This window comes from Muntiacus reevesi, chromosome 6 (assembly GCF_963930625.1).
Source record: "Muntiacus reevesi chromosome 6, mMunRee1.1, whole genome shotgun sequence".
NCBI lineage: Eukaryota > Metazoa > Chordata > Mammalia > Artiodactyla > Cervidae > Muntiacus > Muntiacus reevesi.
This window is the reverse complement of record NC_089254.1, coordinates 27498529-27526151: the sequence shown is the minus strand read 5'-3', so window position 1 is coordinate 27526151 and position 27623 is coordinate 27498529. Positions and strand designations below refer to the sequence as shown.

Sequence of the window (27623 nt, the reverse complement as noted above, 5' to 3'; positions counted from 1 at the left end):
AATAGGTTGTTATATACACATGGAGAGACAGACAGATATAGATACATACGTGTATAATGAGTATCATTGAATATTTGTTCCAACAAAGTGCATTCAAGTTTCATTGGGATTGTCTTACATTTATTGATTCACTTAGATTTTGTTATATTACTAGAATATATATATATATATATGTATAGAACTGTAGTTGTTATAATATTATTTTCCTTTTCAGAAACATAGAATTCTTCTGCATTTATTCATACTGGATTTTAGGTAGCACAATGGACTGTACATATTTTTTAGAAAGTTTATTGTCAGACAGTTTACATTTTAGGTTGCTGCTTTGAAATGCTCTCTTTTAGATTACATTTAATATTACATAGGAAATTCATTGATTTTTGAATATCTAAAAATTTTCCTTTCACAGCCTTTTAACTATAGTATTAGTTTTGTTTGATTTGCTTGGATTTCTGTGTAGACATATAAAATTAATTTCACTTTATCTTTTCAATATGTTTATCACTTGTATTTGGTTTCCTTGTCTTATTGCTTTTATATAAAACTTTGAGAAGGATTTTAATATGTATTAACAAAGTATTCTTCAAATTTCATTTGGGCAGAAATGGACACTAAATTTAATTGTATGATTTCTGGCATCTTGAGATAACAATATATATTTTTCTTCTTTTGGCAAACCAAGATAATAAAAAATACATTGATTTTAGGATAAGCAACTGCTGTAGGTTAAATCTACTTGTATGGTGACATTGCTCTTATTATAATATGAAGTTTAATTTGATTCTTTAAAATGTTATTAGGGATTTGATCCTAAAGTTATGATAACTTGTAAAAATTGAGTAGCTTCTATGCCTTCTCAAAAAACCATGGGAGAATTTATGTAGCCTAGGGATAATGTGTTCCTTGAATGTTTAGGTGAACATTAAAGTGTATTTCCCATGAAAATATTTAGACCTAATGTTTTTAGGGAGACTTTCTTTTAGAATTTTCTTAACTTCTTGTATCTTTATTAGATTTCTTAGGGTTCTACTTCTTGAGTCAATTTTAGTCATCTGTATTCTCCTAGGAAATTATTTTTATCATAATTTATACATTTTACCATTTTTAATATATTTTATCATTTTTAATATTTCGAAGTTTTTCCCCCAATATTTTTTCCTCTGGTCATAGTCTGTATAATTAGGTCATTTGCTTTGGGTCTTCTTTTTCTAATTGGCTTTGCCAACAATTTAGCTATTAGATTTATACATTCATTTCCTTTTTAATTTCTATTTCTTATTTCATTTTGTTTTTTTCTTAACTAATTAATTTCTTCCTCTTGTTTTCCTTACAGTTACTTTGTTTTTGTTGTTCCTATATCTTTATCTGTATGCTTCATTCTTTTTCAATGATAAGAGCATTTAAAGTGCTGAGTTTTCCTGAGAGCAACTTTGAACACATCCCATTATGTTCTGATGTGTGCTGTGTTATTATCATTATTATTAAATTGTCTATGACTAGAATTTTTATTTATTCTTGGAGATAGAATTTATTTAGGAGAAGCTTTCCTTGGTTTCTCCATTATTTAATATGTGTTAATCATCTTATATTGGTTTCAAATTTTATTGCAAGGTGTTCAGAGATGTTGGCCTATAAAAAGTTTCACTTTTTAGAGTTCAGTTTTTTTTGTATAAAATAAAATTAATTTATAAAACTATTTCATGAACTCAGAAAATATTATTTTATATATCAAGGACTATGGACTGTTTTGTCCCCTCCCCCAATTTATATATTAAAGCCCTAACTCACAATATGGTAATGTTTGGAGATGGAGCCTTTGGGAGTTGATTAAGTTTAGATGATGTTCTGAGGGTCGGGTCTTCGTGAGGGAATCATTGCACTTATATGTAGATACAACAGAGAGCTCCTTTTCTATCTGTCACTCTCTGCCCCTTCAGAAACTGAATCTGGCAGTGCCTTGATGGCAGACTTTCTAGGTCCTAGAACTGTGAGAAAATAGATTTCTATTGTTTAAGCTACTTACTATATGGTATTTCGTTATGGAAGCAATAGAAGGTGGCAAGTGTCATAATACCAACCTAGTTACTTTCATTTTTGTGTATCCCTTTGCAGCTGACATTCATTTATGTCCATACTAGCCTGTATAATTGTTTGATATGGTGACGTGCACAGTTTTAATTTGAAGTTGAGAGTATGCCTAGGGCCAAGAAAGAAATGGACTTTGTTATTCTGGTAATCAAAGATTAGAGAAAAATAGCTTGGAATTGGCAGGGCATTTGTCGATAATGGTTATTCAAAAATTTAGTAATAGGACAAGGCCACCCAAAATGAAATAATGAAGGCTTGAAGGCAACTGCATACCACTTAAAACTAAATGTATCTTAATTTAGTGATGCATATCTTTGTACTTGAACTTATCTTGCCATATGCAGTTTGTTCGTTGAGATTCTCTGGCACTAAAGAAAATGAATAATTTCCAGTGGCCTACTACATATGCCAAAGTGTGGAATATAAATGTATGGAAGGAAAAGTAGAAGTATAGGAGGAAGAGTATGCCTTACTCTCAGGGACTAAAGCAGCTCAAGTTAATTATGATAATTATGAATTATAGTTTTGTTTTTGAAAGCTTATCACAAAGGCTCTAAGACTAATTCACATCTCTTACCAATTAATCAACTAACAAATTCAGCAAACACTTATGGAATGCTTACTACATGCCAGCACTCTGATAGGCATTGGAAAAACAGAATGGAATAAAACATGTTCTTCTTCTTATACAGAGCTGGCAGTGTCCTAGGAACACAATTATAGTATAATGTGATCAAGACTGGAAACACATAATTATAATATAGCATGGTCAGGTTTGCAGAGAATGTCCGAGGCCACACAGCTAGCTAGCTATAGGCACAAGAAAGACTAGAATTCTGATTTCTTGATTCTGAGCCCATTGTTATTTATACAGTAACAATACTGCCTGTCGTAAAATGTTAAATATGAACAAATAAGGCTGGATAGGGGCTTCCCAGGTGACTCAGTGGTAAAGAATCTGCCTGCCAATGCATGAGACACAGGAGATATGAGTTTGATCCCTTGGTCAGGAAGATCTTTTGGTGAAGGAAATGGCAACCCACTCCAGTATTCTTGCCTGGATGGACAGAGGAGCCTGGTGGGCTACAGTCCATGGGGTTGCAAAGACTCAGACAGGACTGAGCACACGTACAGCAACAAAGGCTAGACATAATTCTAACTTAAGAATAAACATTGATTTATTTGGAAATAACCATACCTTGATGCAGCTGGATCAGCACTTCTCCTGGTGTCACCTGGGTATTAATTTCATTTTCACTTGGTTTTACATGCACAGAAGGGTATTCTATTAAATCAATGGAGCAGCCTTTGTGTATTAAATTGGAAACAATGTCACAACGTTCATTCTTTGATCCACCTGAAATGAAGTCCTGTTTAAAAGAAAGAAAATCACTGATGTTTTAGTGCATATCATCCCAATTATAACCAAAGAAGACCACATAATGGGTACTACCAAGAAAACATCTTCCAATATTGTACAAATTATATGACTATTAAGAATAGCTGCATGTTTCCAATAAGAATACTGGCAAATCTGACTTAAGTAAGTCTAATTTCTGAATCTTATTTTGAAAGAAAAAATGAATATTAAAAAGGAGATTTAAACCAACTACTTTAAATATCATTAACTGATCACTGTAAAATTATACCAATTTAATTCTTTCTAAATATTTTACTTTGGAAATACTGCTCCAAAAGAAAATTTAGGCAAAATAGACCATTCACTGTGGTTCTGCATGTAAGGTTTAATTCTCAAAGAACCCAACTGGTATGTTTACTATATTCTATTATGTTTGGAATGTGGGAGCAAGTCCTCAGAAATCACATGCCTAATTAGGTACCAAAATTCATAAAATAATGAACTGGAAATCTATATTTCTTGGGCTGAAAATTGCCTCCCTTCTTATACACATAATAGCATGTAAGTAATTCAGTAAACCAAGGAAGATGCTACAGTGAGTCTGGGAGATATAAAATTGCAGCTCAGATTCTCCTGATTTTGCACCTGAATCTTGAACTTTCATTATAATTTAGCATTGGTTAGTTCATGCTAATTCCATAGCCATCCAATAAACTTGGAATTAGTTGAGCAGGCTTAAAATTTATCTTGACTGAGAAAAATTTAATATTTTTATTTTTCATGTAACTTGTTTTTCTCCCTAAGACCAGGAAATGTATTGAAAAGTACAGAAATATAGTTTACTATATATAATGTTGGCTTGAATTATTTGGGATATTTGCTTATGTATTAGCTGAATATTTGCTTAGTGACCTTCCTGGAAGTGGTTATTTTGATCTGGCATTCAGTCATTCCTTCTCTAGTTCAACTGATTCAAAAAATTGCATTTCCAATCAGTTACTCATTTAATCAAAAGAGTATTGATTGAATACTAACTCAGGGACAGTAGTTTTGTTAGGTACTGAGGATGCAGAACAGAACAAGATGGATAGAGTCCCTGTTTAAGTCAGCAGACCATCAGAGAATTCAGCCATTAAGTGAGTTAATGTAATTATCATAGGCATTAAATTTAGAGGAAGCAAAGAATGTCATAGTGTTATGGAGAAAGGAGATTATCAAGTTTAATATTACTTGAATGTGAGATCACTAATTATGAGTTCAAAAATCCCTAGCACTGATGAAGAATTAGATGGAATGGAGGTAGGCAGTATAAAAACATTCATATAATTTAATTTAATTCTTCTCTCAATTTAGAACAAGGGTTGGAAAACTAGAGACAGTGAGACAAACACAACCATAGCTTGTTGATGTATGGCTTGAGAGTTAAAAAATACTTTTTGCATTTTTTAAATGCTGTAAAACAATAAAAAAGAAGGATGCACAACAGAGACAGTATGTGGCACAAAAATGTTTAGTATGTTACCCTTCACAGTACTGATCGTGAATTAGAGTGTGGTGCACAGTTATAAATATAATTAAAAGACAAGAAAGAATATGTTCTTTTTAGTCAAGATCTCCAGGTGTCATTGGTGAATGACTTCAAGGGAATAAAAAAAATTGCCTTGCTGATGGCCACAAACCTAGATTTTAGCCTGGAATTTAAAATGTTTAAAGCCTTCTTTTCTCATTTCCAAATTTATCCTATCTGTTGATAAACCTTAGGGGTACAAAATGTAAGATTTAGTTCTTAAACAACTTGGAGCTACTCAAAGAAAAGTGGCATATACTGCTAGATTTATGGGGCTAGATGAGGGGATCTCATCAGTCCTTAGAGCTTGGGGAATACTGAGGGCATATAGGGCTTGGTACATGTATGCTCATTCATGCCTCCCATGACAGGCCACAGACCAAAGGCCACATGTGTTTTACAAAAGTAAAAACTGCAGGACTTCAAATTAGAAAAGTAAATAAGGTACAAATAACTCATATTTTTCTTTTCAGCCAGAATTTTGTGATTTTTATATATAGAATGAAAAAGAAGGGAATGTGGTTAATTCATTGCAACTATACATCAAGCTATATCATTTGACCTTTAAATGTCAAATCATTTTGCTGAAATAGGCAAAAAAGTCTCAACTGTTTTGCAGTGTCTGAATCAGCATGGCTGTTTTTACTTTACTATAAAAACTAAGTTAGAAGTACGTTGCCAATTTGACAGTTAGATTTGAAAAGGGAAGAAAAGATCGTGGCATCAAAACAAAGAATGGAATGTTGCCCCTACCCACTGTGGCCTACTTTCCACTTTGTATAAAAGAAAAGAATTTGAAACCACACCCTTTTAACTTTTGGTGTTTTGAGTCATTTTAATGTCTTCTAATTCTTAGATTTTACTTTTTTTTTAACAAGAAATACTCAAGCAAAATCATCCTCCCAACTGTCTGCATCTAAAACCTACTGGAGGATGAAACACCCAGGTTGAAGTTATTCCCCTAGTTGACTTTTCATCAGTTGTTACTTTCATCCCTTTAATGTAATAATATGGAGATATAAATAGGAAAAGGTTTTTCTTGTACTCATTTCTGAGCCTTTTCTATGCTCCAAGCATGGAAATCTGCATAGAAATGAAAAGATTCTATCATTTTCCGTTTTAACAGTGAAAGCTCTTTGTATTGGGCTGGCCAAAAAGTTTGTTCGAGTTTGTCAGTAAGCTGACATGAAAAGCCCAAGTGAACTTTTTGGCCAGCCCAGTATTATATTTTAGTTTAATCATGTTCCAAGGCTGATTTGAAAACTTCTGACTATGCAGTCACAACCTGTGTCTGACACATCAGGCAGAAGAGGAAGAGAAGCCTTTAAAACTTTCACGTATGTTTGTCTCTTTTTCCCCACATAGATATCTCAAGTTTTTCACATATGTTAAAAGGAATATGAAACATTGAACTAGATAATATTAATACACTCTTGTCTGTCCTAAGTTATTTCCCAGTTACTTTTATGTAACATGGAGAGAAAGAGAAGTCAAATATATAAAATCACAGATTAACATGCTACACAAGAATGCAGACAAATTGATTATACTCTGTAAATTTTCTAGTGAACTTTTACTTTTGTCTAGCTTTGAGAATTATAAAAACCAGGCTTAAGTTATTTTCACTTATCTTTTCTGTCATGAGCAGAGAAAAAAAAGTGAATCTTCCTTTCTTGTCTCTCTACCCTTGCTGGCTAAAAAAATCATCAGTTGCATATGTGCCTAAATGGTGGGTGATCTCTCAAAAATAACCATAGCATTTTTCCTGTCAGTGATATCAGGTCAGCGTGTGGGGAGTGGATAGTTCCTTCTGTTAATGATATGGCCAGTGACTTTTTTTTTGGTAATTAATTTATTTATTTATTGAAGAATAGTTGCTTTACAGACTTTTGTTGTTTTCTGTCAAACCTCAACATGAATCAGCCATAGGCATACATATATCACTCCCTCTTGAACCTCCCTCCCATCTCCCTCCCCATCCCACCCCTCTAGGTTGATACAGAGCCCCTGTTTGAGTTTCCTGAGCCACACAACAAATTCCTGTTGGCTATCTATTTTACACATGGTAATGTAAGTTTCCATGTTACTCTTTCCTTACATACGTCTCCCCCTCTCCTCCCCTATCCCCATGTCCATAAGTCTATTCTCTATGTCTGTTTCTCCATCGCTCCCTGTAAATAAATTCTTCAGTACCATTTTTCTAGGTTCCACATATATCCTTTATAATATGAAATTTATCTTTCTCTTTCTGACTTACTTCACTCTGCATAATAGGTTCTAGGTTCATCCACCTCATCAGAACTGGCTCAAATGCATTCTTTTTATGGCCGAATAATATTCCATTGTGTATGTGTACCACAACTTCTTTATCCATTCATCTAGGTTGCTTTTATGTTCTAGTTATTGTAAGTAGTGCTGCAATGAACAATGGGATACATGTGTCTTTTACAATTTTGGTTTCCTAAGGGTATATGCCTAGGAATGGGACTTCTGGGCCATATGGTGGTTTATTCCTAGTTTTTTAAGGAATCTCCATACTGTCTTCCATACTGGCTGTACCAGTTTACATTCCCACCAACAGTGCAAGAGTGTTCCCTTTTCTCCACACCCTCTCCAGCATTTATTGTTTGTAGACTTTTTTATGATGGCCATTCTGACTGGTGTGAGGTGATGTCTCATTGTGGTTTTGATTTGCATTTCTAATAATGAGCAATGTTGAACATCTTTTAATGTGTTTGTTAGACATCTGTATGTCTTCTTTGGAGAAATGTCTTTTTGGATCTTTTTCCCACTTTTTGATTGGGTTGTTTGTTTTTCTGGTATTGAGTTCTAAAAGCTGCTTGTACATTTTGGAAATTAATCCTTTGTCAGTTGTTTCATTGCTGTTATTTTCTCCCATTCTGAGGGTTGTCTTTTCACCTTGCTTATAGTTTCCTTTGCTGTGTAAAAGCTTTTAAGTTTAATCAGGTCCCACTTGTTTACTTTGGTTTTTATTTCCGTTATTCTAGGAGGTGGGTAATAGAGGATCTTGCTTTGGTTTATGTCATCAAGTGTTCTGCCTATTTTTCCTCTAAGAGTTTTATAGTTTCTTATCTTATGTTTAGGTCTTTAATCCATTTTATCTTTGTGTATGGTGTTAGGAAGTGTTCTAATTTCATTCTTTTACATGTAGCTGTCCAGTTTTCCCAGCACCACTTATTGAAGAGGTTGTCTTTGCCCCATTGTATATTCTTGCCTCCTTTGTCAAAAATAAGGCACCCATAGGTGCATGGGTTTATTTCTTGGGCATTCTATCTTGCTCCATTGGTCTATATTTCTGTTTTTGTGCTAGTACCATACTGTCTTGATGACTGTAGCTTTGTAGTATAGACTGAAGTCAGGAAGGTTGATTCCTCCAGCTCCATTCTTCTTTCTCAAGACTGCTTTGGCTATCAGGGGTCTTTTGTGTTTCCAGCTGAATTGTGAAATTTTTTGTTCTAGTTCTGTGAAAAATGCCATTGGTAATTTGATAGGAATCGCACTGAATCTGTAGATTGCATTTGGTAATATAGTCATTTTTACAGAATTGATTCTTCCTAGCCAGGAACATGGAATATCTCTCCATGTGTTTATGTCATCTTTGATTTCTTTCATTAGTGTCTAATAATTTTCTTTGTGCAGTTCTCTTGTCTCCTTAGGTAGGTTTTTTTCCTAGATATATAATTCTTTTTGTTGCAATGGTAAAAGGGATTGATTCCCTAATTGCTCTTTCTGATTTTACATTGCTAGTATATAGAAATGCAAGTGATTTCTGTGTATTGATTTTGTATCCTGCAGCTTTGCTAAATTCACTGATTAGCTCTAGTAATTTTCTGATCCTATCTTTAGAGTTTTCTATGTAAGGTATCATGTCATCTGCAAACAGTGAGAGCTTTACTTCTTCTTTTCTGATTTGGATTCCTTTTATTTATTTTTCTTCTCTGATTGCTGAAGCTTGACTTCCAGAGCAATGTTGAATAACAGTGGTAAAAGTGGACACCCTTGTCTTGTTCCTGATCTTAGGGGGAATGCCTTCAGTTTTCCACCATTGAGAATAATGTTTGCTGTAGGCTTATCATATATGGCCTTTACTATGTCAAGGTATGTTTCTTCTATGCCCATTTTTTTAAGAGTTTTAATGATAAATAGGTGTTGAATTTTGTCAAAGGCTTTTTCTGCATCTATTGAGATGATCATATGGTTTTAATCTTTCAATTTGTTAATATGGTGTATCACATTGATTGATTTTAATATATTGAAGAATCCTTGCATTCCTGGAATAAACCCAAATTGATCATGGTATATGAGCTTTTTGATGAAGCTGAATTCTGTTTGCTAAGATTTTGTTGAGGATTTTTTAATCACAGCTTCAATTTCAGTGCTTGTAATTGGTTTGTTCATAATTTCTCTTTCCTTCTGGTTTAGTCTTGGAAGATTGAACTTTTCTAAGTATCTGTCCATTTCTTCCAGGTTATCCATTTTATTGCCATATAGTTGCTCATAATAGCCTCTTATATTCCTTTGTGTATCTGCATTGTCTGTTGTAACCTCTCCTTTTTTATTTCTAATTTTGTTGATTTGATTCCTCTTTCTTTTTATCTTGATGCGTCTGGCTCAAGGTTTGTCAATTTTATTTATCTTCTCAAAGAACCAGCTTTTAGTTTTATTAATCTTTACCATTGTTTCTTTCATTTTGTTTTCATTTATTTCTGCTCGGATTTTATTACTTCTTTCCTTCTACTGATTTTGCGGGGGTTTTGTTCTTCTTTTTTCAGTTGTTTTAGGTGTAAAGTTAGGTTGTCTATTCCATGTTTTTCTTGTTTCTTGAAATAGGATTGTATTGCTATAAACTTCCCTTTCAAAGAACTGCTTTTGCTGCAACCCATAGGTTTTGAGTTGTGTTTTCATTGTCATTTGTTTCTAGAATTTTTTTTTTTATTTACCTTTTGCTTTCTTCAGTAACCTGTTGGTTATTTAGAAATGTGTTGTTCAATCACCATGTGTTTGTGTTTCTTACAGACTTTTCTTATAATTGATATCTAGTCTCACAGTGTTGTGGTCAGAGAAGTTGCTTGATATGATTTTAGTTTTCTTAAATTTACTGAGGTTTGATTTCTGACCCAAGATGTGGCCTATCCTGGAGAATGTTCCATGTGTACTTGAGAAGAAGTGTATTCTTTTGCATTTGGATGAAATGTCCTGAAGATATCAGTAAGAACCATCTTATCTAATGTATCATTTAAGACTTGGGTTCCCTTATTAGTTTTCTGTTTTGCTGATATGTCCATTGGTGTGAGTGAGGTGTTAAAGTCTACCTTTATTATGTTGCTGTCATTTTCTTCTTTTATGTCTATTAGTGTTTGTCTTATGTATTGAGGTGCTTCTATTTTTGGTGCATAGGTATTTACAATTGGTATGTCTTCCTCTTGGATTGATCCATTGATCATTATGTGGTGTCTTTCCTTATCTCTTGTAATCTTCTTTATTTTAAGGTATATTTTGTCTGATAGGATTGCTACCCCAGATTTCTTTTGCTTCCCATTTGCATGGAATATATTTTTCCATCCTCTCACTTTCAGTCTATATGTGTCTTGAGGTCTGAAGTGGGTTTCCTGTAGATGGCATATATATAGGTCTTATTTTTATATCCATACAGCCAGGCTGTGTATTTTGGTTGGAGCATTTAATCCATTTACATTTAAGGTAATTTTATATATATATATATATATATATATATATATATATATATATATATGTTCCTATTTGCCATTTTCTTAATTGTTTGGGATTGGTTTTGTAGATCTTTTTTCTTCTGTTGTATTTCTTGACTATATAAGTCCCTTTAACATTTGTTGTAAAGCTAGTTTGGTGGTACTGAATTCTCTTAATTTTGCTTGTCTGAAAAGCTTTTTATTTCTCCATCAATTTTGAATGAGATCCTTGCCAGGTACAGTAATCTTGGTTGTAGATTTTTCCCTTTCAGTACTTTAAATATATCCTGTCATTCCCTTCTGGCCTGCAGAGTTTCTGCGGAAAGATCAGCTGCTAAGCATATAGTGTTTCCCTTGTATGTTACTTGTTGCTATTCCCTTGCTGCTTTTAATATTCTTTCTTTGTGTTTAGTCTTTGTTAGTTTGATTAATATGTGTCTTGGTGTGTTTCTCCTTGGGTTTAACCTGTATGGGACTCTTTGTGCCTCTTGGATTTGATTGACTATTTCCTTCTCCATGTTGGGGAAATTTTCAACTATAATCTCTTCAAAAAATTTTCTCATTCCCTTTCTTTTTCTCCTCTTCTTCTGGACCCCTATAATTCAAATGTTGGTGCATTTGATATTGTCCCAGAGGTCTCTGAACCAGTCCTTAGTTCTTTTCATTCTTTTTACTTTATTATGCTCTTCAGAAGTTATTTCCACCATTTTATCTTCCAGCTCACTAACTTGTTCTTCTGCTTCAGACAGTCTGCTATTGATTCTTTCTAGAGTATTTTTAATTTCAGTAATTGTGTTGTTTGTCTCTATGTGTTTATTCTTTAATTCTTCTAGGTCTTTGTTAATTGAGTCTTGCATTTTCTCCATTTTGTTTTCAAGGTTTTTGATCACCTTTACTCTCATTATTCTGAATTCTTTTTCAAGTAATTTGCCTGTTTCCTCTTTATTTATTTGGACTTCTGTGTTTCTAATTTGTTCCTTCAATTGTGTGGTATTTCTCTCCCTTTTCATTTTTTTTTTAACTAATTGTGTTTGAGGTCTCTTTTTTCCCAGGCTTCAAGGTTGAATTCGTTCTTCCTTTTGGTTTCTGTCCTCTTAAGGTTGGTCCAGTGGTTTGCGTAAGCTTCATATAGGGTGAGATTTGTGCTGAGTTTTGTTTCTTTTTCCTCTGATGGGCAAGGCTGAGTGAGGTGTACTCCTGTCTGCTGATGACTGGGTTTGTATTTTTGTTTTGTTTGTTGTTCAGATGAGGCGTCCTGCACAGTGCGCTACTGGTGGTTGGGTGACACCCATTCTTTATTTAAGTGGTTTCCTCTGTGTGAGTTCTCACTATTTCATACTCCCTAGAGTTAGTTCTCTGGTAGTCTAGGGTCTTGGAGTCAGTGCTCCCACTTCAAAGGCTCAGCTTGATTTCTGGTCAGGAACTAAGATTCCACAAGTGGTTTGTTATGGGATTAAGTGAGATTAAAACAAATACCCAAAACTGAAAAACCAAAGTTGAACCCCAGATAAATTGCAGTTATGAAATCAGGCAAATAAAAATTAAAATAATGGAATATACACATATATATATATACACACCCATAAGCAAAGTAAAAACCGTTCAACAAAATAAAGTACAGTAGGTTGATTCAGTAAACATAGGAAATAAAAAATTATATTTTCCAGTTAAGAACAAAACTAAAATACAAACTGGAAAATAAAACTAAAGCAAGGTGCCAAGTGGGAAATAAAGCAATGAGAACAAAACTAACAAATAAGTTGAGAGGAAGGAAAGAAAGAAAGAATAGATATGCAAAGTTAAATAGAGGTGGATGAAGATTTATATATATCAAAGATTAACTGCAAGGGGAAAAGTACAGTAGGTAAGACAAAGAAAGGAATAAATGTAGTAAAAATATAATAGGTTTAGAGAAATTAAAATTATAAAAAAATAAAAGGAAAAAAAGGAAGAAGAAAGAAAAAAAAAAAGGAAAACTGCATAGAACTGCAAAAGCCCAATGTAGAGGCTGAGATTTATGACAACAATAAAAAGTGTGACTGAATATACACATGTGACTGAATATACACACTTGTGACTGAATATAAGCAAAATCAAAACAGTCCAACAAAAATAAAGTACAATAGACTGACCCAGCAAACAAAGGAAACCAAATGTTTTATCTTTCAGTGTGACTGAGTCTTAACACAGGTTGCTTCCTCTAACATGTTCTTAATTCAGGCAATTTTCTTAAGTCTGAATGAATTGCTTGAGTCTCACTGTAGCTCTTATAGTAACTTAAGCAATGCCTGTGTGCCAAATGCTTCCCACATACAGTTTCATTTAAACTCCACCACTTGTTATAGTTTCAATTATTATTTCCATTTTAGAATTAGGGAAAACCGAGGTTCACAGTGGGTAGGTTAACATGGCCAAGTATACATAGTTGGAAACTGATGGAACTGGGATTTGAATCCCAGTTGATCTCATTTCAGAGCCTGGTTTTTCAACACAAATATTAGGCTACCTTGTACCACATAGAAGAATATTTTGGGACATGAACAGCCAAGTCACTTATGGGTATTTTCTGAGATCCCCTTCTGAAGACTGGACCAACAGCAAACACCTCTGGAAGCCACCCTACCTTTCCTTCTTGGCTTACCTCCTTCCAGTTGACCACCTATTCCTCCTCTGAATATACAAAATCCCTCCTCTGTGCCAGGACTGACATTGCTGCTCCCATAATTGTGACTCTTCCAATTTTTCGTGCCAGTAGAGGTGTGAAATGGAGAAGGGTGCTCTCTGGAAGCTGACTGATTCTGTATGGCTGGCATGTTGCACTTAGCTGACAACTGGGTTTCTGAGCCATGTTTTGAAAATTCCTCTAAACTATAATCGCTGAATTTCTAAGGAACTGAAGTTAAGTTGGCACAGTCTTCACAACTGCAATAATCTTTCTTTGTGTATACTCAGCGTGTGCCTTGTACTCAGTCGTGTCAGATTCTTTGCGACCCCATCGACTGTAACCTGCCAAGCTTCTCTGTCCATGGAATTCTCCAGGCAAAAATACTGGAGTGGGTTGCCATTTCCTTCTCCAGGGCAATGATCTTCTTTAGTTCTGCAGTGAAAATCTAATGGAATGTTGGGTAAGGGTCAGGAAATATCAACATATCAATGAATATCAAGCATACCTGACAAGGAAAACCTGGAAGTAAACTCCAAGCTCTAGGCTGTAGAGATGAGGAAAGGGAGGCTCAGAGAAAAGAGTGAATTCTGTCTGGTCATTTGGATCATAGGAGGAATGAAATTGATCCTGGAAACTCTGGAATTGTCCTATTATATTGCTTGACTCCATGAGTTCTGGCAAAGCAGTGCCTAGTTTTGAGTTGCATCTGTTTTTCTGACTGATAAAGCCCATGGTACATCCAGGAAGCTTTCAGGCTGTCAGCAGGGGGACTGCTTACTTATAGACATGGTGCCTATTCATGAGCCCTTCCCCTGCCTTTTTTCTGACTTGCTGCATAGAAGAAAGTATTGACCATCATCCTTTGCTACTTTTCATTTTTCTGTTTCCTCCTGGGGGATGCATAAGGGCAAGCAGTAACAGGAGAGATTGTAAAGATAGTGATAGGTACAGTGTTTTCAACTAAATCAAGAGGTTGCAAAAGCTAAAGATTTCTCTTCACGCCAAGCAAAAGGCCATTAAAAGTCTATTAGTTTCAATTTCCAGGAACTACATAAATAATTGTATGCTACCTAGGAAATCTCATTAAAAACCCCAAATTAGCAGATGGCTTCCTCATTGAAACTTAATATATAAGGTAGTTTTGATTGAAAATTACCAACAAAAGAAATAACTGAAAACAACTTTAGAGCCCAACAAGGAAGGAAAACACTAATTGTTTTCCTAAAAAGTTTGCTATTGGGATATGTTTCTCTTTATTTGACTACAAAAATACTAATTTTGAAGAATAAACATTTTCTGATTATTCTGTATGTCACAGAATTTAAATGTACACAATATTGCATGAATAGGGTCATATGTCAAACAAAAGCATCAAATTTTCCATAAGTAGTCAATGAATTGATGTTCAGTGTTATGAAAGGGAGCAAATCATTTATCTCCAAGTATTTCAAATAAAAACAAATGAGGTGGAATAATAAATTAGCTTGCTTTTCTTTAATAAGCAAGCACAAAACAACGATCCAACTTGGATATATAACCTAATGCCCCAAGCTGCAGCAAGAATTTCACACAAAGCCTATTACCCATCAAAAGTTACTATCTGTGTTTGCCAATTCTCTCTATAGAACAGATGGAAAACATAAAATGGTTTGCACTTCATTTTAAAATTACCATAATTTTCCTAATAAAAAGGTTATACTTATAGTCAGCCAAACATGCTGTTTCCAAGCATAAAACCAAAGAACATGTTCCTGATGTTCAACAATCTCTCTCTTTTTTCCTGATGCATCTTCAAGGCACAGAGTATTAGGTCAATGAAATCATGCTAGCAAGGTCTCTTTCAGGAAAAGACGAAGGATCCAAAAGGGAAAGAAAGGAAAAAGGCACACCTCTTGAGCACACCATCCACATTCCGGACCCAGCGCAAGGCACTTGGTGCAGGACACTGCATTCGAAGATGCACATCTATTGTCTTCTGTAATGGAGGATAAAATGAGGCATTATGGTTTACTCTCACATTGGGAAGTATGTGCAATTCTAGACCAAACTGTATTTTGAAAACTGAAATAAGCTTACCCATAGTTATAAATATGTGACAACAAAAATATATAAGTTCTTTGAGAAGAGTTAACCTGATCACTGCAATTAATATGTGCCATATTTTCTAGGTAGTTAATTATCTAGCTTTATAAGATTAGGGAGAAGGAGGTGATAAAAATATGACTTTAATCAGTCTTGGGGGTTTGGTCTGAAATTCTGTTGCAATGGTAGAGGATCCTCCAGATTTTTTAGTGTGCTAAAGTTTCACCATAGTTCATATTATCTGAACCAATGAGGTGGTTTTGGATTTAGAATTCTTCCTATAAACATAATCATGTACAGACCTCAATCTCAACATGTAAATATGTGTTGAGTCATAGTGAATGAAGTTTCTGTGAAACAATCTTAATGGACATACAGAGTAGTTCACTTGGTAATTCTGACTGCATTAATATTGATTGTTTTGACTTGAAGGATATCAGAATCAGATAAAATGGCATAATTCATCATTTTAGAGGTAAAATGGCTAAAATGAAAGAGTTGTTTTAGTTAACCTAATTTAATTTCTGTGACTGAACCACTTTAATATCATGACCAATTCACTTTTGCATAGATACCCACACTTTTCTATTATGTGTTAATAACATAGTTGTACTGGGATACTGTTTACCTTTATCCTTCTAGCCACTAACTACTCAGATCATTAAAAAGAGGCTCATCACTATAAACTTAAATACCTAAAATGTAATAAAGAGTGAGTCATAAATTATTTTATCATAAGGTTTTATTGGAACAGTTACATGCTTCCTATATTTCATCCTTTACTATGAAATGTGGGAAATCACAATATTCTACCCATTACTTCAGACACGCAGTACATATCATAGATATCTTGGTTCTAAGTAGTTTGCAATCTAGGTGGGGTTAAAACCATATAAGCAAGCAATAAAATACAGAGTGATAGGCATAACAAAATATCACCAATGCGCTATGGGAATATAGTGAGGAACATCTCACTTTGCTTAGAGGGGAGGGCAGGGGTCGGAGAAGTGGGAAAGTTTAACGATGGCTCCCCAGAGGCAGTGATACATAGCATGTCTCTTTGCCATCTCATTTTGTTTCTTCTCATTTGTGTTTATCTCTGTTTCAAACATGTAATAGGCATGAAAAAAGACTGTGTGTGCCCAGTCACACATGGAAGTGGATAGAACCTACAAAATCTCTAGCTGTTCCCATCTAATTGGTTTCTTCTTTTCTTCTCTCTCAATTTGCTCCAACATTCTGGAATCTTCTGACTTGGAGGTGGCATGGGATGGGCATTGGCAGTGGAGAGAGGAATACAGGAGAGTAAACATAGCAGAGAGGTGCTAACCTGAGGTGGTAGTGCGCATTCTTTCCCGAATTTTCCCAGACATCCATGAGTTAAGCTAAAAACATTTTCCCCTAGCATCTCATTGTTCTACTATCCCTCTCTATGTCGCCTTCATTCTTTCTCCTTGACTTTACATCAGCTTTTAAAATACACTATCCAAAACATCTTCCCTGATTTAGATGCACTGGCCTAGAATTTTCTTTACTAGTCTAGAATTCCAGGGACTAAAAAAATAACTAATATTTGGACTCTCTTTACTATGAGTGTGGTTTCCAACTATGAAGACTCCATAACCTAAAAACTTTCCATTTGGCTTATCCTCCAAAACTGTGAAGCCTGCTTATTTCCAAAGTATTTAGGAAAGGAATGACCTTTTTAGTTTTGTCCCCAGAATGGAAGTCAGTTTAGGTTTATAAATCAAGCACATTTGCAGACCTAACTTGACCTTTACCAACTCTTAAGCTTGAGCCTTAGAAGAAAAGCTTGATCCTTGGAAGAAAAGCTATGACCAACCTAAACAGCATATTAAAAAGCAGAGACATTCCTTTACCAACAAAGGTCTGTCTAGTCAAAGCTATGGTTTTTCCAGTAGTCATGTATGGATGAGAGAGTTGGACTAGAAAGAAAGCTGAGCACTGAAAAATTGATGCTTTTGAACTGTGGTGTTGGAGAAGACTCTTGAGAGTCCCTTGGACTGCAAGGAGATCCAACCAGTCCATCCTAAAGGAAATCAGTCCTGAATATTCATTGGAAGGACTGATGCTGAAGCTGAAACTCTAGTACTTTGGCCACCTGATGTGAAGAACTGATTCATTGGAAAAGACCCTAATGGTGGAAAAGATTGAAGGCAGGAGGAGAAGGAGATGACAGAGGATGAGATGGTTGGATGGCATCACTGACATGATGGACATGAGTTTGAGTAAGACTCGGGTGCTGGTGATGGACAGGGAAGCCTGGTGTGCTGCAGTCCATAGGGTCGCAAAGAGTAGGACACGACTCAGCAACTGAACTGAAATGAAGCTTGACCCAACTGGAAGATAGAATTAAGCCTATTTCAGATCAGATTTGACCATGCCTTTCATTGAATAGGTGAGACTTTTTCTCTGGCAGTGAAGACCACAGTCTCCTAGAAGGGAAACTGCAGATTCTTTGACTCTGGTCTTTGTTTCTAATAACTGTCTGACTCTGTCTTAAATTAACCCAGTTCAAGTTCAAGTCAGGCTCCTACTTCTATAGCACATGTAGTAAACAATGAATTTATAAGCAAACATCTGTTGTCTCTGAATTTTGCTTTCTGACTGTTTTGTTTCAAAAGTTCTAATCCCAACTTCTGTTTTCAAACTTTGTCACCTAAGGATAATGACCAAGAGAGATAGAGACTTTGGTTCTGTTAATATTTCCTAGGTTCCAAGGCTAACATTTCCCAGAGTCTACTTAACTACAGGAAAAATGTTCCCATATATGAATATAAAGGAGGTGGGCCTTCTGGTTCTGCAGAACTGGAGTAAGGCCATAAATTGAACTCCACGGGGCTAGTGTCAAATATTACTGCTAGAGAGTGTCATGGTTAGACTTTAGAGAAGATGAGTCAGATACACTTTGGTAAGCATATTTTAAGGATTTCATTTTCAATTTTAAAGTATACAAGTAAGTTAATACCTAACATAAAAATATCACACTAGTCAGCAGTTGTTTATACTGAACGGTCATGCTACTATGTGGGCTATTAGACACCCAAGTGTTAGGAGAGTGTGTGTGTGTGTGTGATCAGTCTCCAGATCTTCTCAGTTTATTCCCATCCCTGATTCAGCATCACAGGAAGGCTGCTTTCCAGCAAAAGTCTCCTAGCAGCCTTCAGCGCTGACACCTCATTAGAGGATGTGCTTGAGCGGTTCTTGTCCCTCCTCTATGGCAGTGGTGGCTACTTATCCAGGTATTTGTCCAGTTATGTGGCTTTAATCACTTTGTTCTTTATGTTCCACCACTGTGTTTCAATTAAGGATTTTTAATGGATTCTAATCAAATTCTTACGCCAGTGGAAACAGAATAATAATATTATAAACCACATATCCTCAGAACTCTTTTTTGTGTCCATTTGTTTTAGGCCTAAGTGCCTCACAAACCCTATTTTATTAGAAAGTGTGCTGCCATGACAGAAATCAATAAAGGATTTAACATCATACTGTCAGTAATTGCATACATTCTGAATAAGTCAAATTCCTCGATCTATGACCATGAGTGGAAAGTCTTACTTTTTCTCATCATGTTACACCTAGGGGTAACAGATGTGATGAGGTAGCATTGCTAATTGGTTACTGGGAGCAAAGTACCAATTTTCCATAGCACTGCCATTTAGCAGCTATGTGCCCTCAAGCTAGTTACCTAAATTCTCTGAAGCTCCATTTCATACACTGTAACATGGGGCTAACTTTACCTGTATCAAAATACTTACATGAAATGCATCACAAGTACAAGCATGCCGGGAATAGTGCTTGGGGTATATTAGGCACTCAATAAAGGGGTTATATGTAAAGTTATATGTGTATGTGTATATATATATATGCAGATGTATATATTTATACATATATATTTATATGTGTGCATACACACATCTATGTAGGGTTTCCCTGATAGCTTAGGCGGTAAAGAATCTGCCTGCAATGCAGGAGAACCAGGTTCAATCTCTGGGTCAGGAAGATCCCCAGAGAAGGAAACAGCAATCCACTCCAGTATTCTTGCCTAGAAAATTCCATGGACAGAGGAGCCTGGTGGGCTATAACACATGGAAAGAGTCAGACACAAAGTGACTAATGGATACACATACATCTGTGTATATATGCTTAGTTCTGCTTTTAAAAAATAAAAAATGAAGGCATTGTGTGTCTTTAAGTTTGTTTAAAATGTAACTGGTTTTCTTTAAAATGAAAGTCCTGGACTCCCCTGGTGGACCAGTGGTTAAGAACCCACTTGCCAGTGCAGAGGATATGGGTTCAATCCCTGACCCAGGAAGATTCCACACGCCTCAGGACAGCTGGACCCATGTGCCTCGGCTCCGGGAGCCCGTGCTCCCCAGCAAGCACCTCGGGGAGAAGCCCGTGCACTGCAACAGGAGAGTGACCCCTGCTTGCCACAACTAGAGAAAAACCGAACAATTTAGTCAAATAGACACACATCAGTCCGATCTATTACAATACAATTTGGCATGACTCTAATTGGATTTCTGAAAATCTCTTAGAACACCTTCATTTTGTTCAAATTTTACAAAGTGAACATTGACTTAATCTGAATACTTTTTGAATTATTTCCCAGAATTAAGTGTTTATGATACATGTGAAGAAAACCTCCTTAACTGTCTGTCATGAAGTGTAATAAATAGTAATCATCAATAGGATAGAGTACACAAAAATCAAGAAATTACATGCTCATGAGACTTATTTATGTATTTTGTTTTAAACAATATGTTTATTAATATTATTTTGAGAATGTTTAATTTATAGAAGTAAAAAAGAGGAAGAAGTTGGACCAGGAAAAAATAACCTAAAGACAGTAGAAATTTCAGTGTTTAACTTGAGATCTTTCCACAAATCAAATGATCAGATTAAGTGGAAGTTTAGAAAACATTTTTGTGCTCTAAAGTCTAGACCACAGAATTTCAACAAAATTCAAAGGATGTCCATAGTTATCTGGAATAATTAACAATGAAAACTAATAAAGATTATTGTACTTGTTATTTAGAATTAATCATTTTAGATTCTCCTGTTACTTCTAGACAGAATAATTTGTGAAAAATGCAGAAATGCATTTTTTTCCAGACGGTATCCTCTTCTTGATTGCATTTACAGTACAAATTAAATTAAACTTGGGTAATTATATAAAACTGCTTCCTTTATAAAAAACAAATCATATTATAATGGATATGTATTCTTTTTTGATAACAATCAAAACCAGGCAAACTGAGCACACACAAAATAAAGTTTGGAATATAACTTCAGAGTTTCTTTGTTCTAGATGTATATCATAGTCATGTAAATGTTAGATATTTTTGAAATATATTACCTGATTACTGAAAGCTCTCGTGTACATGAAATTTAATGTACTATCATTTGATATAAAAATGAAAACAAAGAAATAGATTTGTGCTCTAATCACTTGCAAATATCTGGTTATTCAAAGTTTTGATTGAGAACTGTTTACTAAAGGCCCCTCAAAAAATATAGAGAGGGAGGAGGTGATTTATGGTTCTTCCTTAGAAAATCAGGCAGAGGAAACAAAACCACCAAAGTCACGGTTATTTTTTTTTCACTGTTAAATTTTAATAAGGATTAAGTAAAGAGGCAACAGAGAAAAGATGGAAATATCGGAAGCTCTTTGGAAAAGATGGATCTGGGTAGGGAAGCTGGGTAAAGCTTAGAAGTATATTACAAAGAAGTTAGTGCCTGAAGCAGTATCTCAAAAGAGGGAGAGCAAGGAATATAGCCTTTGGTATTTATCTTTTTCTTCATTGGTTCCTTGAGAGTTCACATATATAATATAAAATTGAATTGCTCATTTGCTTAGCAAATATGTTGGTGCAAAGTCTGATCTCAGCCTAATCCCACCTAGAAGTCATAGCAAATTGATACCAAAAGTGTTTTTCCACCTTGAGGCAAAGGTGGTCTGACTTTTATACCCTCATACCAGTCATTGGTTGCAGGCAGCCTGGAGGGCATAGGAAGGGAACAGGGTGGATTAAAGTCCCATTTATCTTTGAGACATGTGGGTCACTTCGGTGGAAGCCAATTCTGAGAAGGTGACATTTGAAGGCATTAACAGTCAAGATTCAGAGTAGCTGGGGATGGTGTGCTAGCCTATAAAAGGAGTCTGGATGGGGTGCCATCAGTATCTCCTATAATGATGTACCCTAAATAGCAGTAAATAATTAGAGTAGCAGGCAGAGGACAGCTATTTGCCTGCCTGGTTCTTTACTAACAGTATCCTAGTTTTGCTGAATATGGCATTGAGAAGATCTGGATCACCACCTTTGCCAGCCTATCTTATGTGGTCATATGATTAGTTCTGATGACTAGGATGAGGAGGCAGAAGTTGCTGAATGGGGCTTCTGTCAGAGTTCCTCAAAAAAGAGGGTTGATTCAGCTGGAAGGCCCCTTTTGCGTTACGCCTGTCTTCCTTCTTCCTGCCTAGAACATGGATGTGATGTCCCGAGCAGCAGCAGCAATCTTCAGATTTGAGGTAACCTTTCTCATGACAGCCACAGTCTGTCTGTCTCATGATAGACAGACAGATAGTAAAGATTGCAAAAGTAAAGGAGCCCAAGCTGCTCATCTCTGTGGAGTCATCCCCTCCTTCTGGGTTGTCTCTCAGAACTGTTTCTGACATTAAGAGGAAAATTCACACCAATCTTACTTAAGTCACTGTTTTTAAAGGCCCTTTTACTAGTAGATGAACACAATGCCTAAGATAATTTTTCATCTGTTTCAAAGGATAAATTAATAAGATATTCATAGCAGCATCATTTACAGTTGCCTAGATATGGAAGCAATTAAGTGTCCATCAATGGATGAATGGATGTAGAAAATGTGGGATATATATGTATATATATGGTGGTTTAGTTGCTAAGTCGTGTCCAACTTTTGCAGCCCATAGACTGTATAGCCCGCCAGGCTCTTCTGTCCATGAGATCTTCCAGACAATAATACTGGAGTGGTTGTCATTTCCTTCTCCAGGGGATTTTTCTGCCCCCAGGATTGAACCTGAGTCTCCTGCACTGCAGGCAGATTCTTTACCAACTGAGCTACTAGGGAAGTCTATATATATGTATAAATATTCCATTTATATATTTATGTATATTTTAATATATATGTTATATACATATATGTTTATATGTAACACATCTTCTATATCTTTTATTATTCTGAGTAATGGAATATTACTCAACCATAAAGAAGAGTAAAACTTTGCTATTTGCAACAACATGAATGAATTGAAAGTATTATGCTAAGTGAAATAAGTCAGAGAAACATAAATACTGTATGATATAATTTATATGTGGAATATATAAAATAAAACAAACTAGTGAATATAACAAAAGGAAACAGACTCATAGATATAGAGAAAAAAAACTAGTAGTTACCAGTGGGGAGAAAGAAGGGGGGAAGGAGCAAGATATAGTTAGGGGATTAAGAAGTACAAATTATTATGTTTTAAAAAAAAACTACAAGGATATATTGTATCATATAGAGAATATAGCCAATATTTTACAGTACCTATAAATGGAATATAACATTTAAAAATTGTAAATCACTATGTTGTATATCAGTAAATGACAATATTATATGTCAGTTATATATCAATAAAAAAATAAGAGAAAAATGAGTAGAATTAATGTAAATACTTTTTTAGAAATGCTAAGCATAGCATTAAAAAAACAGATCATCTATCATAAAGAGACTGATTTTTCATGTTTTGCTTTACCTTGGAAAAGTAAACCTACTAGACTGTCAGTTCCTAGAAAACAGATGATTATATCTGTTTTCTTTCTTTCCTCAGTGTGTAAGCCTAGCACCTGGTACACACTCAATAAATGTGTGATGAGGCATTGCAGGCAGATTCTTTACCAGTTGAGCTATCAGGGAAGCCCGAAAAATTGATATTCTAAATTGAGTTTATCTATTTAATTTCTGATGTCTTTCTAGATCTGATTATTTGCATTTTTAAATAATCTTTCTTTCTCCAACATATTTTTGCAAAAGGCAATATAGCTATGTTTACTTAATATTTCACATCTGGATGAATTTATGTTGATTTTTCCAAACGTGAAGAAAAACACAAATATACCTATAGTGACAAATTTCTTTTCCTTACATTAGTCTTCTGATAATAATTCTGCTGGTTTTTTAAAAAGCAAGGTTAGAAAAAAAAAAAAAGCAAGGTTAGTTTCTTTCTAAAGAACTTTGAAAATGTGATGGAATGATTTTTTTGTTGTTGTTATTTAGTCACTAAGTCCTGTTTGACTCTTTGCGATCCCATGGACTACATACAGCCCACCAGGCTTTTCAGTCCATGATTTCCCAGGCTAGAGTGGGATTGCCATTTCCTCCTCAGGGGATCTTTCAATGGAATGATACTGAATTGTAATAGCACTTTTGAATGCTACCATTATCAGATGCAAACCTACCAAATTCACTAGCTTTCTTTCTCTTTAAAAAAAATATTTATTTATTTTTGGCTGTGCTGGTTCTTCATTTCTGTCTGGGCTTTCTCTAGTTGCAGAGAGCAGGGGGCTGCTCTCTAGGTGCCATGAGCAGGCTTCTTCATTGTGGCAGCTTCTCTTATTGCAGAGAAGCTCTAGAGCACATAAGCTTCAGTTTGCAGCACATGGGCTCAGTAGTCGGGGCTCCTGGTCTCTAGAAAGTGAAAGTGAAAGCAAAAACCACTCAGAGTGCAGCTTTGCGATCCCATGAACTGTACAGTCCATGAAATTCTCTAGGCCAGAATACTGGAGTGGGTAGCCTTTCCCTTCTCTGGGGCTCTTCCCAACCCAGGGATTGAACCCAGGACTCCTGCATCGCAGGTGGATTCTTTACCTGCTGAGCCGCATGGGAAGTCCAAGAATACTGGATTTGGGTAGCCTATCCCTTCTCCAGCAGATCTTCCGGACCCAGAAATCAAACTGGGATCTCCTGCACTGCAGGTGGATTCTTTACCAACCGAGCTATCAGGGTCTCTAGAGCGCAGGCTAAGTAGTTGTTCCAAGGCATGTGGGATCTTCCTGGATCAGGGATCGAACCCGTGTGCCCTGCACTGGCAGGTGGATTTTGTTTTTACCACTGAACACCAGGGAAGCCCTTATTTTATTTTTCTTATTGTTCAGATATAAATCAAATTCCATTTCAGCAAATGTTCTTTGCCCCTGTGAGATTGAGTAACTTCTTACTGAGCAGAACTTCCTTATAATGCAAATGTTAGGAAATAGCACTAGTATGTTTTCTTCTCATTAACTAGGTTTATTAGACTTTTATTATATGTGGCTTTTTATTATATGTAATCCTTGTTTCAGGGACAAATTTAAACCCTCCTTAGTACACAGCAAAAAGTATCATGTGAATACAATACAGTTTTTATGCTAGCACAAAAATTTTTGGAGCATAAATGGAGAAAATAAAGCCACTTTAAACACTGGGCAGGTTAAGAAATGTTAGGGCAATGCTTCACATTCCATTAGTCTGCCCTGCCCTGCCCTGTTTGGGGCAATCCCAACATGAGTCAGTATTTAAAGTGTGCTGGGATGACAGAAATCAAAACTCTTAATTCATGATGGAATTTACAAGAACCATTATGAAGCCATTGATGGCACTCATTTGTGTTGAAATGGACACAGCAAGAAGGCTAATCTGGAGGGGTCATATCAAAACTTTTATTGTGGTTCATTTATATACATTTTAACCACCTTTGCTTTGAAAAAGTTCTGATTGCAGACCACCTTAGGTGACTGTATAATTTATGCCCTACACCAGAGCACCTTTTAACTTGAAAGGGGGAACTATTAGTTACACTGGTGAAACAGGTGTAAACTGAAACTCCTTAGGCAAGCTGAGGCCTCAGGGCATCCTAAGTGCACAGTTATTTTGTGCATAGAACAAGAAATAATAACAAAACACAAGGCAATTCATGCTCAGGTGACGGAAAATGTAGAAGGAGAAATAAAACACCATGAATTATTATTGAAGGAATCTCTTCACATTGAGGAAGATCCATCAGGTTTGAAGGATAGCTAAAATACAGAAATCTGGCTGAAAATTTGTTTGATTTTTTTTTTTTAGATATCTTCTTTGAAATGGCAAGAAGATGAAAGGCTATAAAGAATATTTGTCATTTGCATTTGAAAATGACTTTGCAGTTCATATTATTTCCTAAACAGTGAATATTCTATTCTTTTGGTGGGCTACGCAGGTATCCAACATAAAACAAGATAGTGCCTAAAGAGGCTCAAATCCAGTTTTGCATTTGTTTCTTTGCCTGTGTATATCAGTTTGTCTTCTGACATTCACTCACCTGGTGAGAATTTGTGACAAAGTGAGAGAAACTCAGAAAGAAAGGTGAGGGACAAAAACACAGTATATCCTAGTATGGCTTTCCTATTTCAGATTTGGAATTTGAAACAAGATGAAAATCTCAAGATTCAAGGAGGGCTCCAGAGGCCCCTCTGAAACAAATTCTGGTTAAAGCTGCATTTGTCTGACTTGGAAAAGCAATATTAGTCATGTGCTCTGTGTCTTGTTTTAACTGGAACTTTTCCATACATTCCAACTGTCCTATTTATGAGGCACACTCCCTTTTTATAAAAGCCAAAATATTCACCGGTTTCCCATTCTGTTCCTCTAAATAGTGTTTTTTAATCTAGCACACTAGAGTTCTAGGGATTTTTCCTCTCCAACTCTTGGCATGTATGAATTTCCTTTCTCCTACCCCCCCCCCCAAAAAAAATCAAGTACTATTGATTTCTTAGTTAAGGAGGTAAAGAAAAATGTCCAAGGATAGTAGGAATACATTTTTTTCATTTTATCTTTTAATCCTGAAGTCGTGTTGCAGGTATGCATTTGATTAGAGCAGCAGAGAAACACCTGTATTGTAAAGAATTTTGTTCTAAATAAAAAAATAAATTAAAACTCAAAGAGTGAGCTTTAGCTCATTCAGCATTTGGTTTTCCTGTAATCACATTTCGGAGACCAAAAAGGTATATATAGTTGACTCTGCCACTTGAAAATCCACTCTATATATACAATAAGATAAAATAAGGGGGGAAACTCCAAATTTTATTAAGTGATTATTCCCTCCTTGGCCCTGTATCAAGCACTTCATATGTATTATCTCACTAAAAATTTATAAAAGTCTTATGGAGAAAGCACTGTTATACCCATTTTAAAGAAGAGTAACTAAGGTAAAGTCTCATTTCAAAGTCACATAAATAGAAAGCTCAGAGAACAAGTGTGAATCTAATGCTGAATACAGAATCTTTTCTCTTAAACACTGTCCTATATAGAATAGAAGAAAACATAAAGACAGTTATACCAAAGTATGATTTTAAAACCCTTGTTAATTAGTACTATTATTAATTCTTAAGTGATGACTCAATAATAATTCCCATGTTGCTGAAGACAGTTCTTTCATATTAGTAGCATGTTATTACTTTTCCTATCATCAGTCCAACTCTGGAGATGAGGATGTTAGATTCTCCCCAGTAGAATTATTTTCTGTCCTCAGTGCCAAAGACTTCCCTGAGTACTTTGGTGCCCTTTTCAAAATTCATTTTATTTCTATGCACAAGGAAACTTTGAGTTTTAACACCAAAGCCTCAGCTTGAATGTCTTACCATGTGCCTGAATCAGATTGGTTGGCCCTTTTTCAGCAAGAGGGAGAGCTTCTCCTTTTACAACTGTGTTTCCCCAATCTCTTGCCAGGGGACAGTTCTGGGCTGCATGCTAATTAGGCAGAAGCACTTGAAATGGTGTTTGCAGTTGCAGTTTCCATTTGTGAATTTCCATTTCTGCCCTGGAAGCCAAATCTGGAACAGGGAAGCAGGCAACTTGTTCTTGCCCTAATTGCCTATCCTCAGACCTTAACTTCATAATTTAACTTTGCTGAGGTTTTGCTTCCTTGCTGATGAAGTAGGGAAAGTGCTCCTCCTCTTAAATGCTGTATTCATCCACTATGTTGTGAAAACACTTTAAAAAGTGGAGTATGAGTTTAAATGATGTGATTAGCGGAAAACTCTCACTTTACAGCATGTACATTCCTGTTAGTTT

General features: G+C 35.5%; 1 protein-coding gene across 1 annotated transcript in view; it reads right to left on the bottom strand.

The window, feature by feature from the left end:
- The window catches only part of ITGB8 (integrin subunit beta 8), a 92075-nt gene that overhangs the window by 44628 nt on the left and 19824 nt on the right, over positions 1-27623 (bottom strand). The window contains exons 2-3 of the mRNA XM_065938594.1: positions 15299-15384; positions 3287-3458 (exon numbers count right to left, since the gene is read on the bottom strand). Coding sequence (XP_065794666.1) covers positions 3287-3458; positions 15299-15384 — 258 coding nt within the window. The remainder of the gene's footprint in view (positions 1-3286; positions 3459-15298; positions 15385-27623) is intronic.